The sequence below is a fragment of the Cygnus olor genome, chromosome 10, assembly GCF_009769625.2.
Source record: "Cygnus olor isolate bCygOlo1 chromosome 10, bCygOlo1.pri.v2, whole genome shotgun sequence".
NCBI lineage: Eukaryota > Metazoa > Chordata > Aves > Anseriformes > Anatidae > Cygnus > Cygnus olor.
This window is the reverse complement of record NC_049178.1, coordinates 21,339,683-21,365,796: the sequence shown is the minus strand read 5'-3', so window position 1 is coordinate 21,365,796 and position 26,114 is coordinate 21,339,683. Positions and strand designations below refer to the sequence as shown.

Sequence of the window (26,114 nt, the reverse complement as noted above, 5' to 3'; positions counted from 1 at the left end):
CATTAGAGAAACGCCGGCAAGCCAGAGCTGCAGAAATGGCCGTGTGAGACCTGAGAACTTCCAGGAACACCCTGGGGAGCCAATATTGCTCGTAATGGTAGAGGCCAGACAGCCTTACCACAGGTACAATTTTTCTGCACCAAATAGAATCACAGAATCACAGAATGGTTGAGGTTGGAAGGGACTTCTGAAAATAGTTGTGAAATGAATATGGCACAAAGCTATCTCAATTTTTTTCTTAAATTATTAACGTCTTCTAGAATAGAAATAAACTTAGGTCAAATGACTTCAAGCCAATTCCATTTGTATTAGACGGAGGAGTGAGTATCCAGTGAAAGGTATCGATTATAAACATGAACAGTAGGCTAATGTGTGTAAACATACAAATGGGCAGGTAGACCAGGAAACTAAAAATATTATGGCCCTCATAAAAATTCATGCATAATAAAACAGTTTTGAAGAGCACTTTCACCCGGACATGCCAAACTTTCTGCAGGTGCAAACTTTCCAGCAGCACAGAAGTATGCATTAATTCAGCAAAACTTCTACCGACCTCCTCTTCAGCCAAACTGAACACACAACTTACGGTGTCAGAAAAGTGACTAGTGGTCTTGCATGTCTGTGTGTCAGGGCAAACAGCCAGACCTCCCTACAGGCCCTCTGGCCAACGGACCACAGCCGTGCCCCATTCCATGGAGCTAACAGGTTTAGGCTGAACATACCTACCGAGTCAAACGTCCTCTGACATCGTTGCAATAGCTTATCAGGATACAGATGCCAGAAGAATCAAACGTTTCTCTTCCATCCTTTGCATGCAATGCTGCTACGAGGGGCCTGCTGGAGGTTGCAGGAGAACGTCGAGGTGCGGAGTGCCTCGGTGCAGCGCGAGGAGCCGGCCTCCGAGGACAAGGGGGGCAGTCCGGAGGCAGAGGGAGCTGCTGAAACTCCCTCGAGTTCACAGGTTGGTTCTTTACACTTAGCGTGCCTTTATCTGCATGGGCAATTGCGATACCACGGCGTGTATTATGCAGGTAGGCTCTTTTGTCGAGCTGCAGGTCACAAGTGATGCCGGGCTTGACAACCGGCAGCAGCTCCCGCATTTGCACAAGGTTGTCATGGCAATGCAGTGTCTGCGAGTGCAGCTGACAGCACACTGCAGCTCTGCCCTGGCAGTGCTGGAAAATATTGCCAAAATTATTCATAGCTTGGAAATAAGAGAGGCGCAAATGCCCTAATGGCTTTCCCCCCCTACTATATACTGTTCACCATTTTGGGTTTTGCAATTTTCTTTACTTTTATGGATGGTAAATCAGTCAGCCTTGCATTATGAAGGCAAACAGCCCTTTTATTTCATTCAGTCAGTTCTTCCAAAATAAAATTTATAAACCAAAAGTAACATAGGCGCTTTTATAGATTTATAATCACACACAGTAGCCTAGTAAGCTAATATTGCAAATCCAAAGCAAAACAAAAAAAGCCAAGCCCCCAAGCCCCTTTACATGAGGGGCTAAGCACTGCCAGGACTGCAGAGGAGCTCTCCCCGTGCAAGTGTTTTCTCCGAGTTTGCTGGGGCTTGGATGGAGCTGGAAAGGACAATGTGCATGCACAGCACCCGTGCCAGTCCCGGTCCATGGAGGCTAGGTCTTCCTGAGCCGTCAATTCAGTTTTAGAAAGGTTTTTTTTTTTTTTAAAAAAAAAAAAAAAAGATATTTCAGTCCATGCTATGCTCCTAATGAAAAGCAGGACTCTGCACAGAAGATTCATTTTACAGAGCAGGCTTCATTTTTTTTTTCTGTCCTTTCACCTTCAATTTTGTCTTCCCCATTCCAGCCGTATGAATGTTTTATTTATATCCCGTCACTTTCACCCGGTTGGAAGACATTCTCTGAAATAAAATTGCTCTTTTTCTAAGACAGTCCATTTAATAGATTCCCTTCACATCCACTCTCTTCAGCAACTGAACCTCCTTGATGCACCAACACACCAGCTTACAAAAAAAACCAACAAGCCCCAACCATCGCCCTTCAAACAAAAATCCTCCAGCCCTCCCAGAAGGGCAAGGCTTATTCTCCTCCAGAGCTGGAAGTCCTATCTTTGAGCAGCAGTTAGATATTTCTGAACACACAGCTTGGTGATACGCTCTGACTTCTCCAAGACATTACTATGAAGTTATACGCAGTTAAGATTAATGTAACATCCTAACCTCTGAATATTTATCTCAACTTCTTCATCAGGCCTGGTAACATTTTCTGCAGAATTTGATTTCTCATCAACCGAGGATTCTTCTGCATGAGAGCAACTGGCATAACCTCAAACCAATCCCAGAAAAAATACCTTGCTCATCTAACACAAAGAACTGAACTGTACCAACAGCAGTGCCCTTCCCCATGCTAATTATGGTCTTCTCGGGCTTCCTCCACCACTGTGGTCATAAGCCGAATAAAGTCAGTGGGAATCTTACTCTCAATGTCAGTGAAGTTTGACTGGGGCCTATATTGAGAATATATTCCATATATTGCATATAAATTAAGATCTAATTCTGCTTGGAGACTTTCAGGGGAACTCAAAGTGCAAACGGGTGTCAGCAGAGGGTTGGGGCAGATAGAGGCTAATCTTACCTTATGTTTCTTTAAAGACCTTCAAAGAGTAGAGCACTAGTTATTAAAAATCACTGATAAGTACATATACACAAAGCAAGCCAGCTTTTCACTGACCTTTTAAATTATAATGTAATTATTATTCAAAACAGATGATTTACATATTGCTTTGGGGACTTAGAACCAAACTTGCTCTTGCTGGGAGTGTCCTATTAACATTATCACAGGGCTGCATACAGAGTGCAAGTGACTATGAAGTTGGGCTCTGGTTTGGGATCTAATGCTTGCATTCAAGAACAAAGAGCATTCTATAATTCTAGCCAATCAGTTACCTTTACTGGGTTCAGATTTATTTATTAGCATGAAAATTATTTTACTTTCTAAATTGTAAATGCAAAGAGTGCTTTAGAGCTGCATAAAGGAATGGCTGGAGTCAGGAGGGGGTTAGCTATGGCAGCAAGGCCTTCCTTCCAGAGCAGCTCTCTTTAGGAATTTAAACAATGGCAAAATAAACAAAAATAACTCTGCGTTTAAAAAGTTTAAATCTTCCTTTTCTCTTAGTTACTTGAGGATACATCATTACTTGGATGGAGTCTTACTGCTGAAAAGCACCTACGGGCAAAGAGAAACAGCGCAGGTGAGGCTGCTGCAGCAGGCAGCCCGAGGAGCTGCCGTGGCTGTTCTCTGCGGGACACAAGGCAGCACAGAACTAACGGGCCTCTTGGCGTGGTCCGTTCCCAGTCCTGAAGGAGAACTGTTGCAGCTCTTCTCAAGGATGCAAGCGCCCGTCCCGCAGCGTAAGCCTGGCCAGCAGGACTCGGGCAGAAAATCACACGGGGAGGCTGAGATGGTTTTGCTCCCACTCCAGCATGGGTTTTATGGGTTTTGGTAGCACAGTAAGGCTCACCAGCCGCCGCCCCGGCACCCACACACCTGCCGGGGGCATGCAGCATGCCCAGGGCGAAACACGAGGCTGCAGAAGGCTTGTCAAGGGTACAGAAATGCTTTGTAATCTCTTGAAACAAATTATTCACATCTTACAGGTGTGCACTGGCAGGTGTTAATTCTATCTATTATTCCTTCAGAGCTGTCCAAGTTTGCATTCAATTAGCTAAATGACTTGAGCCATCCAATTCTTGTTGCTACTAATGGATCACAATTAGAACAAACTGCTGCCATGGCAACTGCTAAATCCAGCCTCACTCAGGCGCTGGGGGAAGCTTGCCTTGTGGCTTATGCAGTCCCTGAGTTTCCATGACATGCAGATGGGCATTTATGGCTATGCTAAACCAGGAAGGGGTAATCCCAGCATACAAGACGATTTAGGTGCCCGTTTATATGAGATTTCATTACAGGAGGTCAATCATTTTAGGACCTGCTCAATTCCAGTCATTCCACAATCCCCCACACTGCCGTACGGTTACGAGACATCCATGCCTGTGATCTCTAATCCAGAGCATCAGGAAAGAGCTCCCTCTCTTAATTATCAAATACTACATTTTTAAAAAAATGATCATTACAGCAATAAACTGGATCTGTCTCATTCGATGCTGCAATGACAATTTACAGCAACAGCCAAACCATTTTCCAATAGTATCTAACAAGGTGATACTGCAGCCTGTATTGCTGAACAATGGCTCACAATTCTTTGTTACCAGCTCCAAATTAACTCCAAAATTAACTCCGATGCATCATACCTCCGAGGTAACATTACAAACCGCTATGAATTATTTAGAGCTCCTTATCAGCAGTTTCATTCAAGGTGCTTACACAGAAGGCAATCCAGAATACTAAGGGGTAAGAAAAACGTGTTTTGAGCCAAATCAGCTCCCATGTTTAACTAATCCACGGCCTGACAAAAGGTAACGACCCACAGACCCTGCTCTGTATCCATAACTTATTAAATATATTTTTGACTGGATAAAAATAATCTATTTATTGCTGTATTCACGGCTGCACAACATACCCGCCTTTACACTTAACTGAGATTTATTTACTGTCTGCTATCCCTTATTATGTATCAAGAAACAAATGTTGAGTATCTAGTAGTTCCCTCATCTCTGCATGAGAAGCCACAAGGAAGCTTGTAAATACAAGGCTGAATTTGTGAGAAACTATCCCTTCTGTCAGCGAATGCAAGCCCGTGGCCTCAAGGGAGAAAAAGCATCCAAAGGAGGAATTTTTCGGTGTGTATGATTGCAATCAAATCAGGCCGGCCCGGCTCCCACAGGGAAGTTTACTTTAGTAAAGGCTGTCCTCCACCTTTCTCCTTCCTGAGCCCCGCGACGCAGCGCCCGTGCTCAGCAGGCGCTGCCGGGGCGTGCGTCCAGAAGATGTGTTCATTTTTTCCCAAACGAGCTCTTGCTCGGCTCCAAGCCAGAGCCACCCGCTGCCTGCACGGCCGGCGTGCGGCCAGGGCCCGATCCTGCGCGCAGGAGGCAGCCGGCGGTGCCCAGGGACGGGGCTGCCGTGACAGACTGGGTGTTGGAGGGACTGACTTCATCCTTACCTCAGTCACGGGCAGATTCACTCTGCGGTTCATAAAATAAGCTAAAACAACACCGATTCTGAAGTTCTGGAGAGTCAAAACGCTTGGACTTGCCCTAGTGCCCCAGTTAAGGCACCAGAACAAACCTTACCCACTGCCTGACACCAGCCTTGAGGACGCCCTCTCTGCTGCGATCATGCTTTAAGCACTGACCACCTTGCCTGTACTAACTGATTTTCCTGGTACCATCACCTAATGCAGCCTAGCTTTAAGCTATTATACGCATTTTACTTTTCAGTTTATTGCTGAATTATTGTTTCTAGTTAAGTTTGTTAGCAGAATTTGCTCCACTATTAAAAAAAATCTATCTTGCCTTCAAATTTAATATAACTATCTCCATTAAAGATTACAAGTTGCTCTGATATTGAAAATATAAATCACGGAGAATCAGAGGAAGATGATAGCATATTGCTCATCTTGTTTCTTGTCTTCCTGCTCCCTTTACATTTTTTTAACCAAATTTCCCTCTAAGCATAATCCAATGAAGACCTTGTGAACGCTTGAGATATTAAATTTACCGCGTACATTATTTTTTAGTTGCTATAAACACAAAATGGACATTACCAGTGGGATTACATGACTCAGGGGCATGGGAAGGGTGAAACTTTGGGTTTCCCAACTCTGGCAGAATGCAGCTGATGTCTGAATGGATCACATTTAATGGGCAATTAGCAGCGTTAGAAAGATGGTTAGGGTCAAGTGAGTAACATCTTCTTTGTAAATACGAGTTTCACCTTATTCCCCCACCCTGGGTTTTGCCACCACAGACATGTCAGCCATTTAAAGGCCAAATGCCAACACAGATTGAATAATTTTATGGTAAAGTGCCCGACATCATTAACTGAAAAGTGCTAAAACTGAAAAATCCTTCATAAAACCTTGACAATTAAAGAGGTCAAGAAGGGTCTCCTGTGCTGCTGCAGCCAACACTATCAACACAGATCTGTCTGGGAAACCTCTGCCAGAAGAGAGAGGCCTTGTCTCAAAAATAGCGTTTTATAGCAGCAGCGCTCGCTGGGTAAGTCTCCAGGTGCCGACTGCCCCATTCCTACCTCCTCTGTTCAGTTAGGGAAGGAAAACACAGAGATCATCCGTCGTCGATGCTGGCAGGATACAAAGATGGGCGTATCGGCAGCAGCAAAGACAGTTTGAGGCGCTAACGCTGTCAGAGCACCGGCATGCAGAAGGGAGAGGGGTGAGGGCTCCTGTTTCTGCTCCCCACCCGGGGACACGGCCGGGTGCCCCGGCTGCCGCTGGGAGCTGCAGCCCTGCTCCGTACCGCGGCCCCACCTCGGGAGGTTCTTCCCCAGCAAGACCCCTTCTGTAACACGGAAAAACCAGCAGAAATACTTTTTCTCAGCTCTCTTCCCCTAGGTTCCCTTTTCTCTTCCAATTTGTCTCCTAGCCGATGCATCAGAAGCAGCTCCTCTTGCGTATGCTCGCAGGCATCTCTCTTTTGGCAGTCGCAGGCTAACCTCCTTCTCTTTGAGAGGCTTTTCATTTGTCATATGGCATCGACCCCCTGATGCTGGTTCTCAGCCACTTTCTTCTGTACAAACAGCACAACAGGCTCCTGAAGCTACCTGCCAAGCCGGGGCTCTGCTCCTTTCCAGCGCCCGGTGCTCCCGTGTCCAGGCTCGGCACCAGCCTGCAGCAGCCGTGGGGCAGGAAGGAGCCTCGCTGGCTTTGTCTGTGATGAATGTGAACACATTAACAAAAAAAATAACCATTGTTTCAAAATGCAGGATTATAAACATCCTCCAAATCCCTTTTGACGGGGTACACTTGGGACACAGAATTTCTGCTCAGTCTACAAGGACTCCTTGTTGTTTCTTTTTTAACCTTCTAAGTTTATGCCTCAAAGACAAAATACAAGGCAATTGCTTTGACCGAGTACCATAATTTCTACTTTTATTATTATTACATGCCTGCTTAAACCATTTAAAACAACAAATAAATCCTCCAGGTCAATATTTTTGCAAGCATTTCTTACATATAGTGAAACCTATTTTTTGCCTTGCATTAAAGTGGCCTTGCTAGACTGAAAATGCACTTTCAGGAATAGCTGTTTGCTTCCTCCCTGCAAATCCAACTATATTTAGCTCACGGGTATGCACAGAGGACCTGACATTTTTGTGTTAGAGGATTCTGTGCGGAACAAACTGCAAGAACCTTCGTGATCAGCAGAGGTTTTGCTGGGCAGTGGAGGGGAATCTCCTTACCTGTCCCCACAAGAGTCCCCACTACTTGGGATTGAGCTAATTTTTACTGATTTTGCCAAAAAGTAAGTTCAGTCTTACTCTCTTGGGTAAAGTCCCAGTTGACTTCCTAGCTCCAAAGCGGCATGCTCTCTCTCCTTTCCCCACTGGTTCGGAGCAGGGTGATGCAGTTTGCTGCCCACAGGATGCCCGTGCTGCCCATCCCGCAGGTGTGCTCAGAGCTCATCCGTGGCAAACCCACCTTGGCTGGCTCCTTGCACACCTGGCCTAGCCGGTGGGCTTTCTGCTTCCATTTTGTTTTGTTTATTCCACAACGAACAGAAGAAAAACATCGCTCTGAATGTGTCGCCCAAGTGAGGGCATTAAGCGACACTCCTGCGCCTGACCGACAAGGGTCCTTGATCGAGTACCCTTGCACACGCTGCTTTCATAACCCATTCACACGCAATGACAAAAGTACTTAAGGACCCATTCTTTCTGCTGAAATGGTTTGATCAAATGAAACCCTGACTCCTGCATACAAGTTCGGCAAGAAAATTGAGAAACATCTGCATAACTTACGTCGTATTGAATAAGCCCTTCATGGTTTTCTTTTTGTTCCTGGATGAGCCTGGAATCAGCAGCCATTATTTCTTACTCAAAATAACATTATTATGTTTCTACAATACCCGTGGGGTTCAGAAACTGGTTATGATCTGCTCTCACAAAGTGATACTTTAGTTCCTAGCATTTGGCTTAGAATGTCAGACATGATCTACAGGATTTTTCTGAAAAGACGATTAACTCTTGTTCAAACAAAGAAGCATTAATGGGAACTGAGGTTTTCTACAGCAAAATTCAAGCCGCACTACACGCAGCATGGACCTAGCAAAGCACATCATTCTCTGGTCAACTGGTGTGGAAAAATCCTACAGAGTTTAGGAAGGGAAATGACCTATCAACACAGTCCAAAATCAGCCCACCTGATACCCTGAAACAGGACGCTCCCCAGAAGTGCATATGGGGAGAGGATTAGGGCTGTAGGAATACACCCATACCTCAGCGAAACCACACTATTTATGCTATGTGCTTTTGTCAAGCCTCGCATGCTCAGGACATTCAAAATAAACATTTAGATACGTTAACACAAATTGAAAGTATACGTAACCATACCAAAGTAAACTTCTCCTCCCCTGTCCTGAGCAAAAGGGATAGTTTCATGATTACTTCCTTGTAATCCAACTTTGAAGAGCTGTTTTCTAATTGTACAGGTGCCCCTCATTCATAAATGCAGCTGCCCTGAGGCACAGCCACTGCTGACTCTGTTCAAGCTATTCACAAGGAAGGGCTTTGCAGGACTGTACAGCCGCTAGCACTGACATACAGCGAGCTGGGAGAACCCGGTAACGCCAAAGAGCAGCTGCATGGTCGATGCAACAGCTCTGCAGAAGAAATTATGTTGTCAGTTCAAGTAAGTTTGACATCGCAGAGATATCAAAACGCAAGCAAAGAGAAAAGTTTCGTCAACAAGGTAATTGCTCGGCTGGACTCAATGGAGCTGCAATTACTCCTCGCTGAGGTGTTGTCAGTTTGCACTGCAGATAGAAACTGTTGTGTAACACAGACATGGGCATATGCAGAGATTGCTTTTCATATGTAAAGCTCTCCTGGCAGTTCTACGTTTTCTCAAAAAAAAAAAAAAGTACATGTCAATGCTATGCATTAAACACCCACATGCTTTTGCCTTTCACAATTACACTGCTTTTTAGCCAGAGGCAGTTATATACGCACTAGAAGTCACTGAGCAAAGAGATACCCTTTTCCTATACTTTCCCTGGCATGTTTTTGAAGTAAATCCAGTGCTTGCACACGCCCAGCTCCGAGCAATGCCCGCCTGGTGAGCAGCAGAGGTGGCGGCGCAGCACGGCACGGGCAGCCCCTGCAGGGAGCGCGGCACTCTGCTGCCCGCGGGGACACGGAGGGGACCGTCACCGGGCTTCGTGGGAGCTGACTGGCGAGAGCTTACGGCTCCTGGCCAGTGGCACAAAGGCGAAATAGAGGAGAAGCTGGTTTTGACTCCACACTTCAATAACCTGGCAAAGCAGTTTGGTGGCTCCAAGCTACGCCCGTGGTGTGGAAAAATGGCTCTCCTGAACACGGGTGAAAAATGATTCATTTATGGCTTTGCTCCAGAACCTCCCCTTCAAGACGGTACCTGCAGCAGCATGCCCTGCTGTGACCCGTTCTCTTGGACCTTCAAGGGAGGGAGCTTCCATTCCTATGGATTTGGACTCCAGCGGTCTGAAGAGACCACCAGACACAGCAGCCCTGCAGCGCTGCGGCCCTGCTCTGTGGCAGAATGGGGCAGTGGTGGCTGCCCCGGGTGTGGGTCAGGACATTTTCTTCCCCGCCAAAACACACGGTCCTTTCTGGCTTCCATTTATTTTCCGTCTTCCAGATCAGATTTTTCCTCTGTCCTCACCACCGACGGGAATGAAGAGGCTCGAATCATCACAGCGAAGAGATCCCTCGCTTTCTACACCAGACTTCAAAGCGGCATGCTTGCAGGCTTCAAAGAGTCCCTCGGTGACTGCAGAACCACCGCAGGGCTGCTAATTCAAGTAATTTCTGCTTAAACGAATACATCTCTGTTATGAGACAGCCACACACAAATTTAAATGCAGTATTATTACTCCATTATGAAGATACCTGTTTCAATAATTGAAATTTTCACAAAATGAATTGATTGTTAATTATCTTTTAGCATTCACCTATATATTGCTGTAAGGCTATTACTGTATAAGCATGAGCACAATGAGTGCACCGCTTATACCTGACTAACGGTTGGTGGCATCCCTTCATTGCAAACGTACACCCTCCTCCTTAGGTAATTATGTGGAACATGATTGTGGCCTTGGGCTCTGCCTGCTCAGTGTTTTCAATTAGATTTTACTACAAAAGTACATATTAACATTAAAGGAGCATTACAATGCAGCAAATGTGATAAAACAGATCAATGTTAGATGTACCTTATGCTTCTGTTGTTTCAAGAATCATAATTGCCATTAATTTATGGTCTTCTGAGAAGGATCTAATTGCTCTAATCATCTCTTATTTCACTCAGAGTACGCACTTTTTCTGTAACCTAGCTTTAAACACCTGCCTTGAAAACACAGGCAACAGACCTGCAGTTTCACCGATCCTGCAGCCTTTTATTGCCTTGGCTGAACTTCAGAGGTGCTAAATGCAGCCAGACGCTCGGGTGGGAGACCTCCAAGGCAGGTGTTGGAGGGGTAGGCAGGAATGCCTCTTCTGAGAGAGTGCACGCTTGGGAATATGATGCAGCAACACGAGTACGTGTACGCTTCTGGATATATTTATCAACAAAATTTCTTCATTCTTCCAGTTATGAAAGATTCCTCTTTGAAGAGTACAGGTGTCAAGTCCCACATCTCGGGCAAACCCTAGGTGTCTGCCCAGCTTGAATTCCCCGAGCTCCCTCCCTTGACGATGCTGCCATTCACGTGGTTAACACAACCCTGGAGGGCACTCCGTGTGCCCCAGCGATGAACACAGTTTGAGAACACACACAGAGCTAGACACGACTGCCTGCCCTAAATGGTATTTCTGAGTGCTGTTGGAATTGCTGCATAACAGCTGATACAATGCTTCCGACTTGTAGTTTATAAATCCATCTGCTCAATGCTTTAGGTTTCTTCTCTGTGCAAGGAACTGTTATTACTGTTATTATTGTATTCTTTTATGAAACATTAAAATCTTTGCGTGGCTGAGCGTTATACAAATTAGCGGTGGATAAAAATCCAGAATCATTATAAAGCTCCAGAAAGAAGTGAAAATTAAAGCTTTTAAAACACATTTAAATATACATATTTAAGAGATATTTTCCCACCAGTCATTGTCTTCTAACCAATATAGACATGCAGTTACAAGAAATTTCATAGCAACGTGTATTAACATACCCTTGCAGCCTCACTTCAGTGTCAAAACTTCAGGAAATATTTAATGCTTGACGCAAGCGAGTCAAAGTGGTTTTGCAATACCCATTGTCAAATCCAGCTTAAAAAAAATGCAGCGCCACCAGCGTAAAAGACCTGGCATGGGGAGTTTTCAGAGCCAGGTCTGTCTCCCACATGATGGCTCCCTGATTTTTGTGTTGCTGTCTGCAAGGGCTCAGCTGTCCCTCAGGGAGCCCAGCGAGGCACTCAGGGCAGCCCCCTATGGCACGGGACACGGCACAACGCAGCAGGGCACGGGCAACCACACAAAGACAGAATCCAACCACGCTTTTCGCTTCACACATGCAAGTCTCCTGCGACACGAGGAAAGGCACACTTAAAGCTTGAGAGCAGCCAGTAAAATTACAAAGTGGCTCGTCTTTTCTACAGATGTTGCCTCAGGCATATCCTGCACAGCCACAGAGCAAAATAGCTTCACGTTTTCTTAAAAATACAACCGCCACCCAGACGTAAATCCGCACTCCTTCACGTAGCCCCTCGTGGATCTAAGAGCTCAGCCCACCTCTGCCAAGGATCACACACATCATCCACGGCACAGGCACAGCCCAGTACAGCCGGAGCCCATCTCCCGTCCCTCTCACACCCACCCAACAACTGAGCCGGTCTAAGCTTTAGTTCGGCTTTCTCTTGGTGAGCCCTAAGCCATTTCCTGTAAGTTCAAAGAGAAGTGACAAATGACCGCACTTCTCTGTACCGAAGGTCATCTTTTTATTTTTATTTACTTACGTCTTCGCAGCAACCTAACAGGCAGCATGCGACGTGGGCAGGTATTCCTGATGAGGCTGAAGCAATTAGTAACACTGTGAAACAACCCCGACAGTCCCATTCTATTTTTCACGAGCTGCACGCTCCCCTAGGGGTTCTTCATAGCAGCTGCTAAAAGCCAGGAGCCAGCTGCATGCTGTATGCGGTGGGGCCAGAAGCGCCTGTTGGTTTGGGGAAGAAACCCACCAAAACAGTAGTGAGAGAGAAACAAGTGTGTTGCAAAAGATCAACGACTCCAGAACTCAAAATTCCTGCAGCACTTACTATTTCAAGAATTATTTTTTTTTCAGGGTTAAATCGTGAATTGCATGAAATTGGTTCTAGAAAATTTAACTTTTGAAATTCTGTAGTTATCTACAGGTAATCACAACCTTTTAATCACATTTTTCCTATAGTGGTCTTACTCCTGATAAAAATACTTAGTAAAGCTGCTGGTGGGGTCAGGCTTGGCTCAGGACAGCTCCAAGTGTCAGATCATGACAGTCCGTGGTTTTCTCAGATTCAATCTTGAGGCTGGGTAAAATTAAGAACTTAGTAACTTAACGTGCAGATCCCTAACAGCTGCTGAAAGCAGTACAGCTATAGGGGAACTCAAATGCAGAACAGTGAGAAAATTTAATATTTGTGGTTAGAAAGTTTTCAGCAGCTCCTATTACTAGAGCCAGCCTTCAGTTCTGTTTTGAAATGCAGACGCATTATAAAGATTAAATTGTTAGCATTATTTAAAGCTATTCATTTCAAAGGATTTTAAATTACAGTTCTTTAAAAGAAAGCTACATCTCTTGATACTCCTTCCATGTGCCCCAAAATATGGTGGATTCGAAGTCACGTTTTGTGTGAGACTCAAACCTTGATTTCCTCAACCGCCCGACAGTATAAAACTCCAGCAGATGCATTAAAATCCTCATAACTCCAAAATCCACATATGTATAGTTGCTATAGCAACTGTCATCTCAAGCCTTCCCAGGGGAGAAAATAAATGTGTGTTCTACCTGGTTAATCGGTATTTGTATTACAGAGAATTGGAGGGTAACTTAGTTTCGCCAAAAAATAGAACGGGTACTGAAGTGCTACTGTGTTAATGTGATATTATTTAATCTGAATAAGAATCCACTTTGCATGCGCCTTGAAATTATAGTATTTATGTAACATTCAACACAATAAGTAAAAATGCTGCTGCCAAATATACCTGACTTACCCTGCTTATTGATTTGAATAAAAGGAACGTTAAAAAATAGAGAAACCTGAGGGAGGGTGGAAGAGTCGATGGAATTAAAGACTACAGAAATCAAAGTGGCTGTATTACAGTTGAAAAAAAAAAACACCAAGCCAAAGGTTAATGTGATCTGGATACAAAAAGAAGTTGATGGAAAGGGAAGAACGTATGGTCAATGTTTCCCCATTTCTCTTCATTTCAGGATGAATAAAACTCCCAAGCTGGAAGACCATGCTGGCTGAGAAACCATCATCACTCACTCAGACTCATGATTATAACTTTTTTTGCTTGAAAAAAGTCTTCAAAATACTTCAAGAAGAAATCCCATTTGTAGCATATATCCAGGAGCATGTTGACAGTTATTACTGGGTTGTAGACATATCCAGAAATTTATTATTTTAATCTTAGCAATTACTAAATAAAAGTAATCACAGCTACTAAGCAATAAAATCTCTGAGAGACATAAAAATATAACGATGACATATCCCTCATATTAGTTCAATGGCATAATTTGAGAAAATAAGATCTTGGGGGAATATTCACTGTACACAGCTACATCTGCACGTGGTTAGAGCGCAGATACGGACTTCAAACCTGTGGAGACAATGATTTCTTGTAATCTAACCGTTCCAGATCTGGCAAGTTTCCAAAGAGAACTCCTCCTTCACAACACGACGAGCACACTCAGAGGAAGCCATATAGCTGTACATATTAATAAGTTATGCAGTCATTCCGAGTAAAATGCCAAACACAACATTGTATTTTGGGCGAGCTAAGTACCCGAGTGGATTCTGCCATGTCTGACACATAAAGCAGATTGATATTCAGGTTTGCCATTAAAGGGATCTAATTTTTCAGTATTACATCCTAGGGATTCAGGAAATTTAATTTAAGCAACAGTATATATACATGGCAATACTGAATTACCACAGGTTAAGAAAATGGCTCGTGATCTCCCAGACGGTCACAATCTGAGCTGAACGTTGTGAGAGAAAAGGGAGAACAAAGTGGCAAGAAAACCCCCAAGCCCTAACCAAGGCTATTTAACACAAACCTCAGTCAATTCCTCCTGCCCTATTAAACTCCTCACAGCACCAACTACATTACACTAATAAAATAAAAAGGTAAGCACAAGTGTTGAAACATATTGTTTTCTTAACAATAAATTGACTTTTATGTACAGAAAAACAAACCCGTATTTTAAGAACACTGCCTTTCGCATTGATTTAACTGCGGATGCCTTCTCTCCTTCACTGTATTTTTCTTTGTTTTTGCCATGAAAGTATTGCCTCTGGTAATCCTCACCATGTAAGTTTTAAAAATATTTACATTAAGAGAGAGCAATAATAATAAAAAAGCAAACCATCGCTGCCACCTGTGAATTTCCAAGACGCATCAGAGCGCAATGCGTGCTCTGTCACGCTGTTGCTCTTTTACGACACTACCTATGAAAAATCTGAAAATAATCCAAAGAAATAACAGGAAATGAAGTAACTGTGAGACCCCGCGGATCTCAGGGGCAGGGGGGCAGATCAGGAAGAAGCGATGGGGTGACAGACCATGAACCCAACCGCCGGCCGCAGGGGCTGGGTCAGTGCCGGTGCAGCGGGGCAGGGGGAGAAGCTCCGCGGAGGGTTTGCTCCACACCACTTGCATCCTTCCCATCTTTTCACTTCCGTACTCTAAAATTTTGACTCAATTTGGCTTATTGATTCAGCTGTGCTTCGCCTGACCTTACAGAGCAATCTGTGCTCTTTTCAAGTGCCACTTTGTATTGACTCTGCCGAGGAGCTATGACTCCTGTAATTGGTTTAACAGCTCTTTGAGGCCACTTTGTTTCTGATAAGATACCCACACATCCACTGAGAATTTAAAATAGTTTTGTTGTCAAAAACAATTACGGTAGGAGTACAAAAGCAGCATTTTAGTGGCACAGACCCTCTCCAGAGGTACGGGATAAGAAGGCCGGCCACAAGAGGCACAAGGATGGATGACCGTCGTCCCCTGTCCCCGGCCTTTGAACTCCCAGGGCATCAGAGGTGATGGGTTTGGCCATTAGGAGCTGCTCTGAGTGCAACGGAAGGGACCCTTGTTCTCTGCAGGGACCGGCTGCCTCCATGTGCTGTGGCTTTTACCAGATCTCAAGGAAGGATGTTTCTGAGCGCAGACGTGACATGGTTCCTGCATCCTGATCCTCAAACAAAGGCTATAGCAGCGTTTTAGAACATATACCAATAGGAAAGCACAGCAAAACCAACCCAACTCAAAACACAACCCCCAAAATACAGACAGCAAGAGATGGGCAGGTCGGAAGCGCTGCTATGAGGACACTGCATCACAGCCACAGCAAGGCGAGGAGCGGCGCCGCTTCCTAAGGGCCACCAAAACCGCAACCGCTGGGCACCCGCAGGCTGCAAGACCCAACAGCCTGCAAATTGTACCTGCCCTGGTGTTTTCTGAAGGCCGTAAGAGCAGACAAAGGAATTGTCTGAGCAAATGCAAGCTGGGAAAATGACAGGACTTTGCTTTTTCCATGTGCAACCTCCCATACATCCTGAAGGTTTCACCTCCACCCAAGAGCACAGGACAGTACCTGGCCTGCCTCAAGCCCACACCGCCTCCCTCTGCTCTGCTGCTGAAGCTGCTGCTGGGATTATTTGCCTTTGATGAACTACTTGCAGCATGCTTCAGTCTTTTCTTTTTTTTTTTTTTTCTTTTTTGGTTATTTTCTACACTGAACAAGAGAGGTATATTTAATATGCTTTCTACCAAACAACATTATGCTTGTATTTATTGATAAAATAAAGTAAATCCATACAATGAAAATCACAGCATTATATATGATACCATTTCTCAGCTTAAAAGATTGCGTTGCATGAGATTTTCAGCAGGTGCAATTTCCATTTCAGAAAAGACTTGCGTGGCTAAGCTTATACACAATATTTTCCAGAGAAAATATCTGACAGGAAATCACTAGCAATCACAAAACAGTACAATGCCTCCTCCCCACACTCCCCACTTAAAAAAAAAAAAAAGAAAAAAAAAGAGGGAGACATAGAAAAGAAAGGCAAGAAACAAAGCCACTGTAGCCTGCTCCCTGTGTAGGCACAAAGGTCCTTCTGGATGGGGAAGAATTCCCAGCCAAAGGTACAGCACCGAGATTTGGCACCTCTTACCGGTCAGATGCGCTACAGCCACCGTCTGCAGATGCCGGTAGGCTGGGGGACCCCCACGTGCGTCCCCCTGGCTGCTTGACGCACACAGACCCGAAGGGCTGCTTGCTGTGCCTACCGTCATCTCTGGCACACGGTGCGAAATCCAGCTAATAACTGTCTCTTTCGCTGTCCTGCATGAATTTGCGCAAGAATCTTCTGCTTTCAAAGCAGTTCAGGTTAATTCAGCTCTGTGACTACATGGAAAACCAAACGTTTCACTGCTAAGTGATTTTCAGCGGTGGCAGCAGTCTTTGAAATTATTCGGGTCTTTCTATCACCTGCTTGAATCTTTGCAGACAACAACTCAGAACGCTTCATCTCGGTCACCTGCAGGCCTAACACATTCTTGGGCAAGAGGCACAAAAGCCGCTCTGTGCTCTCTGTATCAGACCAAAAGGTACACTTGAACCCAGCTGGGTTTAAAGCCACCTAGGCTGTTTCTTATCTCCCCCTTGACAGGGAGAGCAGAGGTGTCTGCAATGTTTGAGAGACTTGGCAGACCTCCTTTCCAGTGGAAATTACCTCCCTTTAGGGATGCAGCGGCTGCCTTTAAAGCCCTTTGCACATGAAACCCACATAACCTCTGCTTCCCCCTGCTTCCTCCCATCTTCCAGCAGTAAAACCAGGCTGAAACAACTGCAGATCTCTGTACAACCAACCTCCTGAGCTGCAGAGGACAAGGCTCTGGTGCAGACATCTTCCCCTGGAAGGGCTGTGGAAAGGAAGGCCCTGCCGGAGCAATGCCACTGCTGTCCTCCTGCAATGCTACCTCAGTAACCCCCGAAGTAGGAGGAGAAGCAGAGCAGAGCATGAAAGAATTATTGCCTTCTTTCTCCAAGGACACCATGCCCACTAATAAATACAACAGGAAAAAGAGAGCGACTTTCTCCTCGTGTTATGTAACACAACATTTATGATGTTTGGATGCTTTTTCTTAAGTTGCATAAACAAAATATTAAGTGGGGCTTCATGGATGAAAAAAACAACTTGACATTCACTCCAGGACTCTGGTTGTGTCCATACCACGAACTATAGGGCAAGTCTACCTGAGCTAGTTTAAAAGTCACCACCAGAGATAGCCTCAGTCTAGTCTCAGCAGCTGGAGCTCAGGACAGACTATTTACCCTGCGGTGTAAATATGCCCTGAGGCTGCTATTTATGGAGCCGAGCACTCATCAGATGACTGCATACTGCCCTCAGCACTGAACGCCAGAAACGCTGCTTCTCATATCTTGTATTGAAAATGATTTAGTTAAGAGATGCCTCTTTAAGAATGATATGACAGTTAATTCCCACTTATCCTACTGAAAAGATACAATTGAAAGGGATGCAACAATAAAACTAATGGCTAATATGATTGCTATTGATCATTTGCCAGTTTATCAAATGAATAGCCCACCGGCTAACTGGAGAAGCAAAATAGTGCTATATATTGCTCGTGTCTCTGTAATGAGCTAACCGAATAGCTCATCTTAAGATCTACGTAAAGCTGAGCATCAGTACATCATTTATAACCGCAACGAATCCTGATATATCAGATGCACATTTGTTCGTTTTCACCTACCTTTTCAGCTGACTGGGCAGTGCCAAAAAATATTGGAATGAAGGCAAGCCATACTATACAGGTAGTGTACATAGTGAATCCAATGGGTTTAGCTTCATTAAAATTCTCTGGGACACCCCGAGTCTTGATGGCATACACAGTACATGTAACCATGAGAAGAATGCTATAACCCAAGGAACAAATGATTTGTAGATCCGTAATGTCACATTTGAGAACTCCTCTGGCTTGATCAGGGTTCATAGTTTTCTGCTCATCATAATCTATGATGATGTTGGGTGGGTCAACTGCAAACCAAATAAAGACACCTAGAAGCTGAACAGATATTAAACTTGACGTGATGGCAAGCTGCGACGTGGGGCTTATAAGCCTGGGTGCTGTCACTGACTTTTTGCCCTGTTCAAATATGCGGTAGATGCGGTTTGTTTTAGTTAACAGGGCTGCATAGCTGATGCACATCCCCAAGCCCAAGAAGATACGCCGGAAGGAGCACACTGCAACGTTTGGTTTGGCAATCATCAGAAACGTGATTATGTAGCACAGAAATATCCCTGTCAACAGGACGTAGCTGAGCTCCCTCCCCGAAGCCCGGACGATGGGAGTATCGTTATATCTAATGAAGGTTGCCATGACAAAAATGGTGGCAATAATTCCAAGCATAGCCAAGAAGACGGGGATCACAGCCCAGGGAGAGTGCCACTCCAGCTTGACAATGGGTATGGAGCGGCATCCCGTGCGGTTCTCGTTGGGCCGCTCGTTGTACGAGCAGAGCAAGCAAGTCACCTCGTCGGCTTGGTACTGGTAGCCGTCGCAGAGCTCGCAGTGCCAGCAGCACGGCATCCCCTTCACCATCTTCTTCCTCTCTCCCGGCTTGCAAGGCAGACTGCAGACTGAGGACGGGATTTCGCGCACTCCTTTACCCCACTGCATTTCATCGATCTATGAGACATTTGAAATAGAAAGAGGCTGGTTATGTAGACGTTACTGCCAGGCAGCAGAAGGGCACCAAGGGGACACCTACAAGCTAACGGAAAAACTTTGTATGTGGCAGACTGTGCTTTTCCAGGAAACGTGCGCATCAATGCCTTTGTGCGGGACTCTAATCCATGACTGTACTTACAACCATAATTGTTCATTTTTGTTAGTAGTAAATTCTGGTAGAATGGCAAACAACATCAGATAAAATGGTAGAGTGTAAACCACCTTCTTTCTGTGTGAAAGTTAGTAAGAACACGGAAATGGCTAATGGGAAGGCAGCAGTTACATTATGAACCTGGTTTTTGTGCATCCAGAGCTTGGGGCTTCTTACTGAGACCAGAACAAGAGTTCTCCCTTCTTGGCACTACTACAGACCTGGTTAATGTTTTAAATGAGGTGTAAATGTGTCTTATACAGGGCACAGAATCAGTGGGAATGTGGTGAGATCTGCAATGAGCGCCATGTAAGAGATACAAAGTACAAAGAAAATAGTCATCAATGAAAAATATAATAATTAGGTAATATTTAATTTTAAAGTCACATTCAGCTTTTGAAATACCATACATGCCCCGAGAATACAAATTATAGATGATTATATTAAGTAAATGGAAAGTCTCATTTGTTCTGTAGTCTTAAGAACCCCGAACTCCAAAGGATAAGCTCAAAGTTTCCCAAGTACAGCACAAAATTAGAGTCACAAATCATTTCAAAATATTCCAGACTAAAGCCAGTAACCAGTTTCTAAGAACCAGGCAGGTTTAGCGTTGGAGCTGCTCTGAAATAACCACTGGGAAGGTCCTGACAGTCCCGGTGTCAGTTCCAGGCACCAAATTTCCAATTCTGCTGCACAGGAAAATTTCAGTGACTTCACTACCTGCTGCATGTATGCACGTATGTATGGCTTTTACAGATACAATACCTGATCTGCTGGGATAGATGTCAATAGGGATAACTAAAAACAACATTTCAGCTAATAATTTAGATTATTAAATGCTTACAAGCTCCACTACTTTCTACAACTAAGAAATTCTAAGATGAGTTGCTTGAATCAGCCATCTGAGATTATTAACGTGCACAGGAAGACTGGGGTTTGCATGCCTTAAATTGAAGGATTAAGATGCACCTTCCTAATTTCATTCAAAATAGATCCTGTATCAACTTCATTTCTTATATTTGAAAAAACACTGAAGCCACAGACTGCTCAAATACCATACTACCAAAAGGCTCTGCTGTAAATGTTATAAAAATAATCCCTCAATAACAAGATATTCGAGAGGTCTGCCACTGCTTGAGAAACTTCATTAACCTTCAATATTCACTACTTATTCTGAAAGGAAAAAGGATCCACAAACTCTTCTCTCACACCGTGCTGAGCTGAAGGATTGCAGCTCACAGACGTGTAAGAGGAGAGCCCAGCACTCGCTGAATTGCACTGGTAGAGGGCAGTTCAGGGTGAGCATGCACCAGAGCCAAGGAACCCATTTTTAAGTCCAACTCCATTCCCAGTCCAACCAGAAAGGCCATAAGAAAGAAAATGTATGCTGTAAAAACCACATCAAGTATTGATATGGAACGAGTAAAGCATCCTACATGTATGGATTTTGACACAGTCTGCAGCAATTATAGGATTCTCACCAACTTTCTGCATGCTAGTATCTCACAGAACCCCATTAATGCACTATCATATCCTCACCTCCAGCCCCTCACCCTCCTGCCATTACACCTATAAAAGGCTGAATTTCCGTATTCTCAGAAGTACCCCCATGGCCTTGCTAGACAGTGGGGAAAGCCTAAAAGCATTTTATTCTGCGCAGATACTGGGTGTAAGCAAGTAAACGGAAGATTGGGCAAAATTACGGAAAGGCTTTTTTCTGGTCTGTTGGGACCACACCGTGATAACTCTATATTGCTGGCCTCGTAAAGGCTCGTGGTGTTCTGCTGCTCCTAGCTAAAAAATTAATAATGAAAACTGCCTGTTAGATAGGCCACCTGTCACAGAGGCCTGGCGCTGCGAGATGAGAATCCGAATCAAACTAGAGACGCTTTCCCCACAAAGGAAAGAATATTTTTGAAATATTTTTTTGTCTTTGAAATAAATTATTGTTATATAACTGCCTTCAGAAATGCAAACAAAAGCAATAGAATATTCAGCTGTGTATTTGGCTGCCTTAGGAGCTAATAATTGTGCCTGATGCACATTTTTCTGTTGCCCTTTTTCTGCAGCTTCCTTGAAATAAGCTTTTGAAACCTGAATCTAGAAAAGACTTCTATTGTGGCAAAAAATTGTTATATTCAGCCACTTCTTCCATTTACTTAATCTAAGCCTGCTTCTATTTAATGGCATTTTTCCAATATTTTTGTCACTGTGAGTTGGAAACTGCTTACTTCAAGATTTTGCTGAGTTCAGGGTTTCAGTATCAGGACCACAGAATCCTGCTGAAATACGATGGATGATTTTTGCCCACGAAACTGTAAGAGGACATTCTACAAAACCAAAATAGCAGATCATTTAACTCAATATAATCTAATTGTAGCAAACCATGGGATTCACTGCTGTTAGGTTCAGATAAAAGTCAGTATTTTAAGGCTGTTCATGTGAAAGCAAACACTTGGCTTTTGAGCAGCTTGGACAAGGTACTTGATCATGTCCTTGCTCCATTTTTCTTTCAGTTCCACATCTACAAGCTGGAGGTATTGTCAGTTATGTTTATAACAAAGACCTACAATTTTTCCAAGACTCACGGAGGAAGAGTGCTAAGTACTTACAGAAATATAAGATTTATAAGTAAATAAAATAAACGCTTATCCCATAACCAAAAAGTAATTATCTGAAAATGCTAATCTTATCATTTAGAAAGCTGTAAGTAAACAATTTAATAAATCATGAGAAAGTACTCTTGCAATGAATACAAATGTGGCTTTTTTATGTACAAACTTCCATTTCAGTAATACATAGAAATGGCACACAGAGGATTAGGGGATTTACTTTTTTTCCAGACTAACACCACTTACGGATGTAGCTGGACACGCACTGCTCACAGCTATCCAGCAGTTTTGCACCTTGAACTTAGCACTTGACCAAATCGGTGCTGTGGGACACAACAAACTCCTCCATTACAATTCTGCCAAGTCTGGGAAGGACTCAAAACCCAGACTGCATTAGGTGCTGTAGACACACGTATGTCTAATTTCTTGAGAAAAATCACATATCCACCCATTATCCACTTCTCATCATGTTAAGTAGCCCATCTCCAGCAGTATAATGTGCAGACTGATGCTATTATAGTTCATCCACTGATGAAGTGATCTGATAAACGGAAAAAATATCATTCATTGCAGGACATTCAAAAGAACTTGGCACCACTCCACGATACTTGGGTCCACGAGACCCACTACGTGATGGCGTTACGCTGTGTTTTCCCCTGCCACCCCTCCTGCCTCCAGGGCTGGCCCCGTCCTGCAGGGATGCTGGACGTGCCCCCAGCACCAACCTGCCCAGCGCGGGGGTGCACTGCCGCTTACTGCTTCCCGAAGGCTGCACACTCTTACTTACTTTATTTGCTGGGTTCATTTCTAGATGCCAATTTCCACAAACAAGGCTGGAAATTGCTCTGGGCCCTTGCAGAGCGAGCAGCTGCCCCTCAGCTCCCCGGAGCGCAGCAGCGAGAACCGGAGCAGGCAGCGGGCACGTGGGGCTGAGCCTCCTGCGCGCCCCCCGTCCACACACCTCGAGCTGGACGGGTGGGATCTGTTCCCCAGATTAATTCTCAGCATGCTCGCTACAGAATCACATTAACAAGAAATGCTTAGTCTGTCTCATAAGGCCCAACGTAATTGTTCATTTTAATGAATAAAGTAACTCGATATTTGTGTGTAATTTAAACATCGTCGCTTCTTTTCTCACCACCACAAACATTTCTGTAATAAGCCATTTGTTCTGAACTAAATTGTTTCATGCAATGTTTGATTAAAATAAAAATCAGTACAAAAATAATTACATTACTGATAATTAACCTACTCAGGAAAAAGAGCTCCGTTCCCCAACAGGACATTTGTACCAATCGTGCCGTTAATTTCCCAGCCATACGACAAACCAGTTGTGGAGCACTGCGCCCCAATTTATTGCTACCTCGCAGATTGCTTTCAGGCTCCAGTCACTAAGTCAGCAGTTCAAACAGTTTCTGTATATTCAACTTCCCAGATAGCAATATTTGCATGACTTAGCTCTTAGGGCTTAGCTATTAATGTCTTGTAATTAGATTTGCAATCCAGGGCTTTAACATGATAACAGTTTTAAGCTAAGAATATGTCAATAACACACAGTCAACAAAGCCTCCTGCAAAACATCAACTAAAATCCCTTAAACAGATAACTGCAGTGATAAGCCAAACTACCAGAGAAAGGGAAGAACCTACTCCAATACTTGCCCAGAAACAGCAAATGCAGTGTTTTACCCAATACTGTAACTTTTCTCATTAACTCCACTCCCACCTGGGGCTGACAGAAAGGCCTGGTGACTCCGGGAGCAGCAGGTTCCCACCCCGGCGGAGGGGCCTGCTCCTCCATCCCCTGCCCCCGGGAGATGTGAGCTATGCCAGCCATTGCAGCTGGGTTCCCAAAAGGGCACAAAGGAACAGCGACAGCACCCAAGCTTTCCTGTCCCGCTGAAATACTCATCCTAAATCCCTCCAATCTGTTCTCCAGGAGTTAGAAGTCCTTGCGTGTTTTCTGCTCCGGTCTCTCCCACCACTGCCCTCTGTTCCGGCGGCTGCTGTGGGAAGACACACGGCCGCATCCATCGGGAAGCACACGATGAGCAAATCACAGCCTTCAGATCGCAGGTAATGGAAGCTCATTGCTGCTCACGGTCTTGCAGCCACAAGCCTGGCAATTTCGTGGTGTCAGCACAAGTCAGGGATGGCCTTCGGCACCCGGGCTGATGTGCAGGCTGGCCCCTGCCCCACAGCGACAGCTGCTCCCCTGGGTCACAGCACTGCCGGTGCTCGCGGGCTCCCACCTGCCTGCTCCTGCGCCAAAGTCTCCTCTGTGCATCACCCATCGTGTTAAATCCCCCTGGTGCTAGCTCTTGCCACCTGGAGTAGGAGCACCTGGTATTTGGTTGCAGCATAAAAATCTGCATAGCACCTGCATCGCATTTTGTTTGACACATTCAACTACTTTTGATTTAAGTTTCTACTAAAAACGTCATTTTTGTTTCTACTCTGTAGCACCTTTTTGGTGGTCTCATAAGCAGATCTCAGCCTACATAGACTGATTTATTTTCCTCCTTCCCTTTCTGCTCGTACTGTTTGTTTAGCTTAATATTTGTCATCATTTTCCACCGACCTCACCTGCTTTGAGAGCAGCGGATACCAGTTCCACTGAGCACTTGTAATAACTTCTTTAATGAGCTCCAAAGGCTATTTGTTCTACATTAAACCAAGGACATTTTTAGCACAACACTGATTTAGAGAAAAATGCTTAATCTACAATTTTTGCAATAACGCTCATTATCATACGTTCCTGTTGACACACAGTAAAACTGAAAATTAATTATTTTAATGGTTTTATATCTGACTACAGCTTTGTGTTGTCTCCTCAGTAATGGAAGGGGAAGGACCATGCATCTTCAGTATTCATCCCGCAGTCCCTGCATTTTTTTAATTAAAAAAGAACATATTCTTCCAAATGTACATTTAAAATACACAGTGCTTATCTATTTAAGTTTATAGCTTAGAGCAACTCTATCTTCTGAAAGTAGAAGTAATCTAAGAGAATTTTTCATCCTGAAGTGGCTTACAATTAGTTTCTGTACTCAGCCCCCAGCCCGGGGCTTGGAATGACGGGGCGTTTTGGGGGGATCCATGTTGATGCCCGTTGTGTTATACCTAAAGTTTCACCTCCAGAATACTTCATTGTCAAATTTTTCAAAACATAACCAAGTCTAACAGTCTTCTTCCATATTTCACGAAATAGGCTAAGCTGACTTCAATATTTTAGATGCAGAAAATAACAGCTCCCACGTGGGGAGCGGCGCTGCGCAGAGCAGGTCTCACTGGCAGAACTCACGAACAACAGATTTCAGCCTGAAAAACCTCCCAGTTGTCCCACTGCTCACAACCTGCACTTTTGCCAACTCCTGATGTTCCTGTGGCCATATATAAGGAGATAAAATGCTGCTTAATTGAAGGAGCAATTTACAGCTTGTCTGGCTCCTGACTGGGACAACGAAAGCAGGTAACAAGCATAGCCGTCTGGACTACTTTACGTATTTTATGCCCTTTGGCATAAGCTAGCTTGTCCTTCAGTGTCACGGCCTTAGGCAGAGCACAGCTGAAGACGAGGCCTGGCACCCGTGATGGAGGCGAGCGCAGACTGCGGCACCTGCACGGCCCCCGCGGCTGCGGGCGGGCAGCAACTGCGCTGGGTGCAACCGTCCTGCACACACCACGCTGAACCCGGGTCACAACAGTCGTACACGCCACGGCACGAACCAGAGAAGGGAAAGATGCAAGATTTCATTTCAAAGCGAGGCGGCCCAGTTACATACTCATATAGGAGAAGCTGTTCAATATTTTACAGTTCTGTCGGAAAGCGCCTCAGCAAAGTTCCCCTCAATCACAGACCTGTGCTTTCTTCTGCTTGTTAGGATGGTTGGACACGTTCACAAGGATCTAATTTCAAATATACCCGCGTTGCAGCTGGAATGAAAATAAGAAACTTAAAAGTCATGAGGTTTGCAATAAATAATTAGATAAGGCTACCTTTTGCATGACTCTTGACAAAGACAGCTAAAATGGTCCATCCGACTCCCGCACTGTTTTCCTCCCAAAGATCTCAAAGTGGCACACGAATGCAACAGTACGTGCTAAGTAGGACGAAGGAAGTTCTGCATCTGGTATAATGAAGCCGCGGCAGAGTGAGATGAAAGCCAAGGCGCACAGTTTCAGTATGTGCCCAAGGACTCTAACAGACCTTCCCTGCGTATCTGAAGTTTTG

The 26,114-nt window shown here is 44.5% G+C and overlaps 1 protein-coding gene across 7 annotated transcripts in view; it reads right to left on the bottom strand.

The window, feature by feature from the left end:
* Positions 1–26,114, bottom strand: part of GRM7 (glutamate metabotropic receptor 7) — a 267,773-nt gene that overhangs the window by 41,212 nt on the left and 200,447 nt on the right. For 6 of the 7 annotated variants that reach the window (XM_040568674.1, XM_040568675.1, XM_040568677.1 and 3 more), the window contains exon 8: positions 18,141–19,076. The exons of the other annotated variant lie outside the window; for it this stretch is intronic. In XM_040568674.1, the coding sequence (XP_040424608.1) occupies positions 18,141–19,076 (936 nt within the window). The remainder of the gene's footprint in view (positions 1–18,140; positions 19,077–26,114) is intronic. 7 annotated transcript variants of the gene reach the window in all.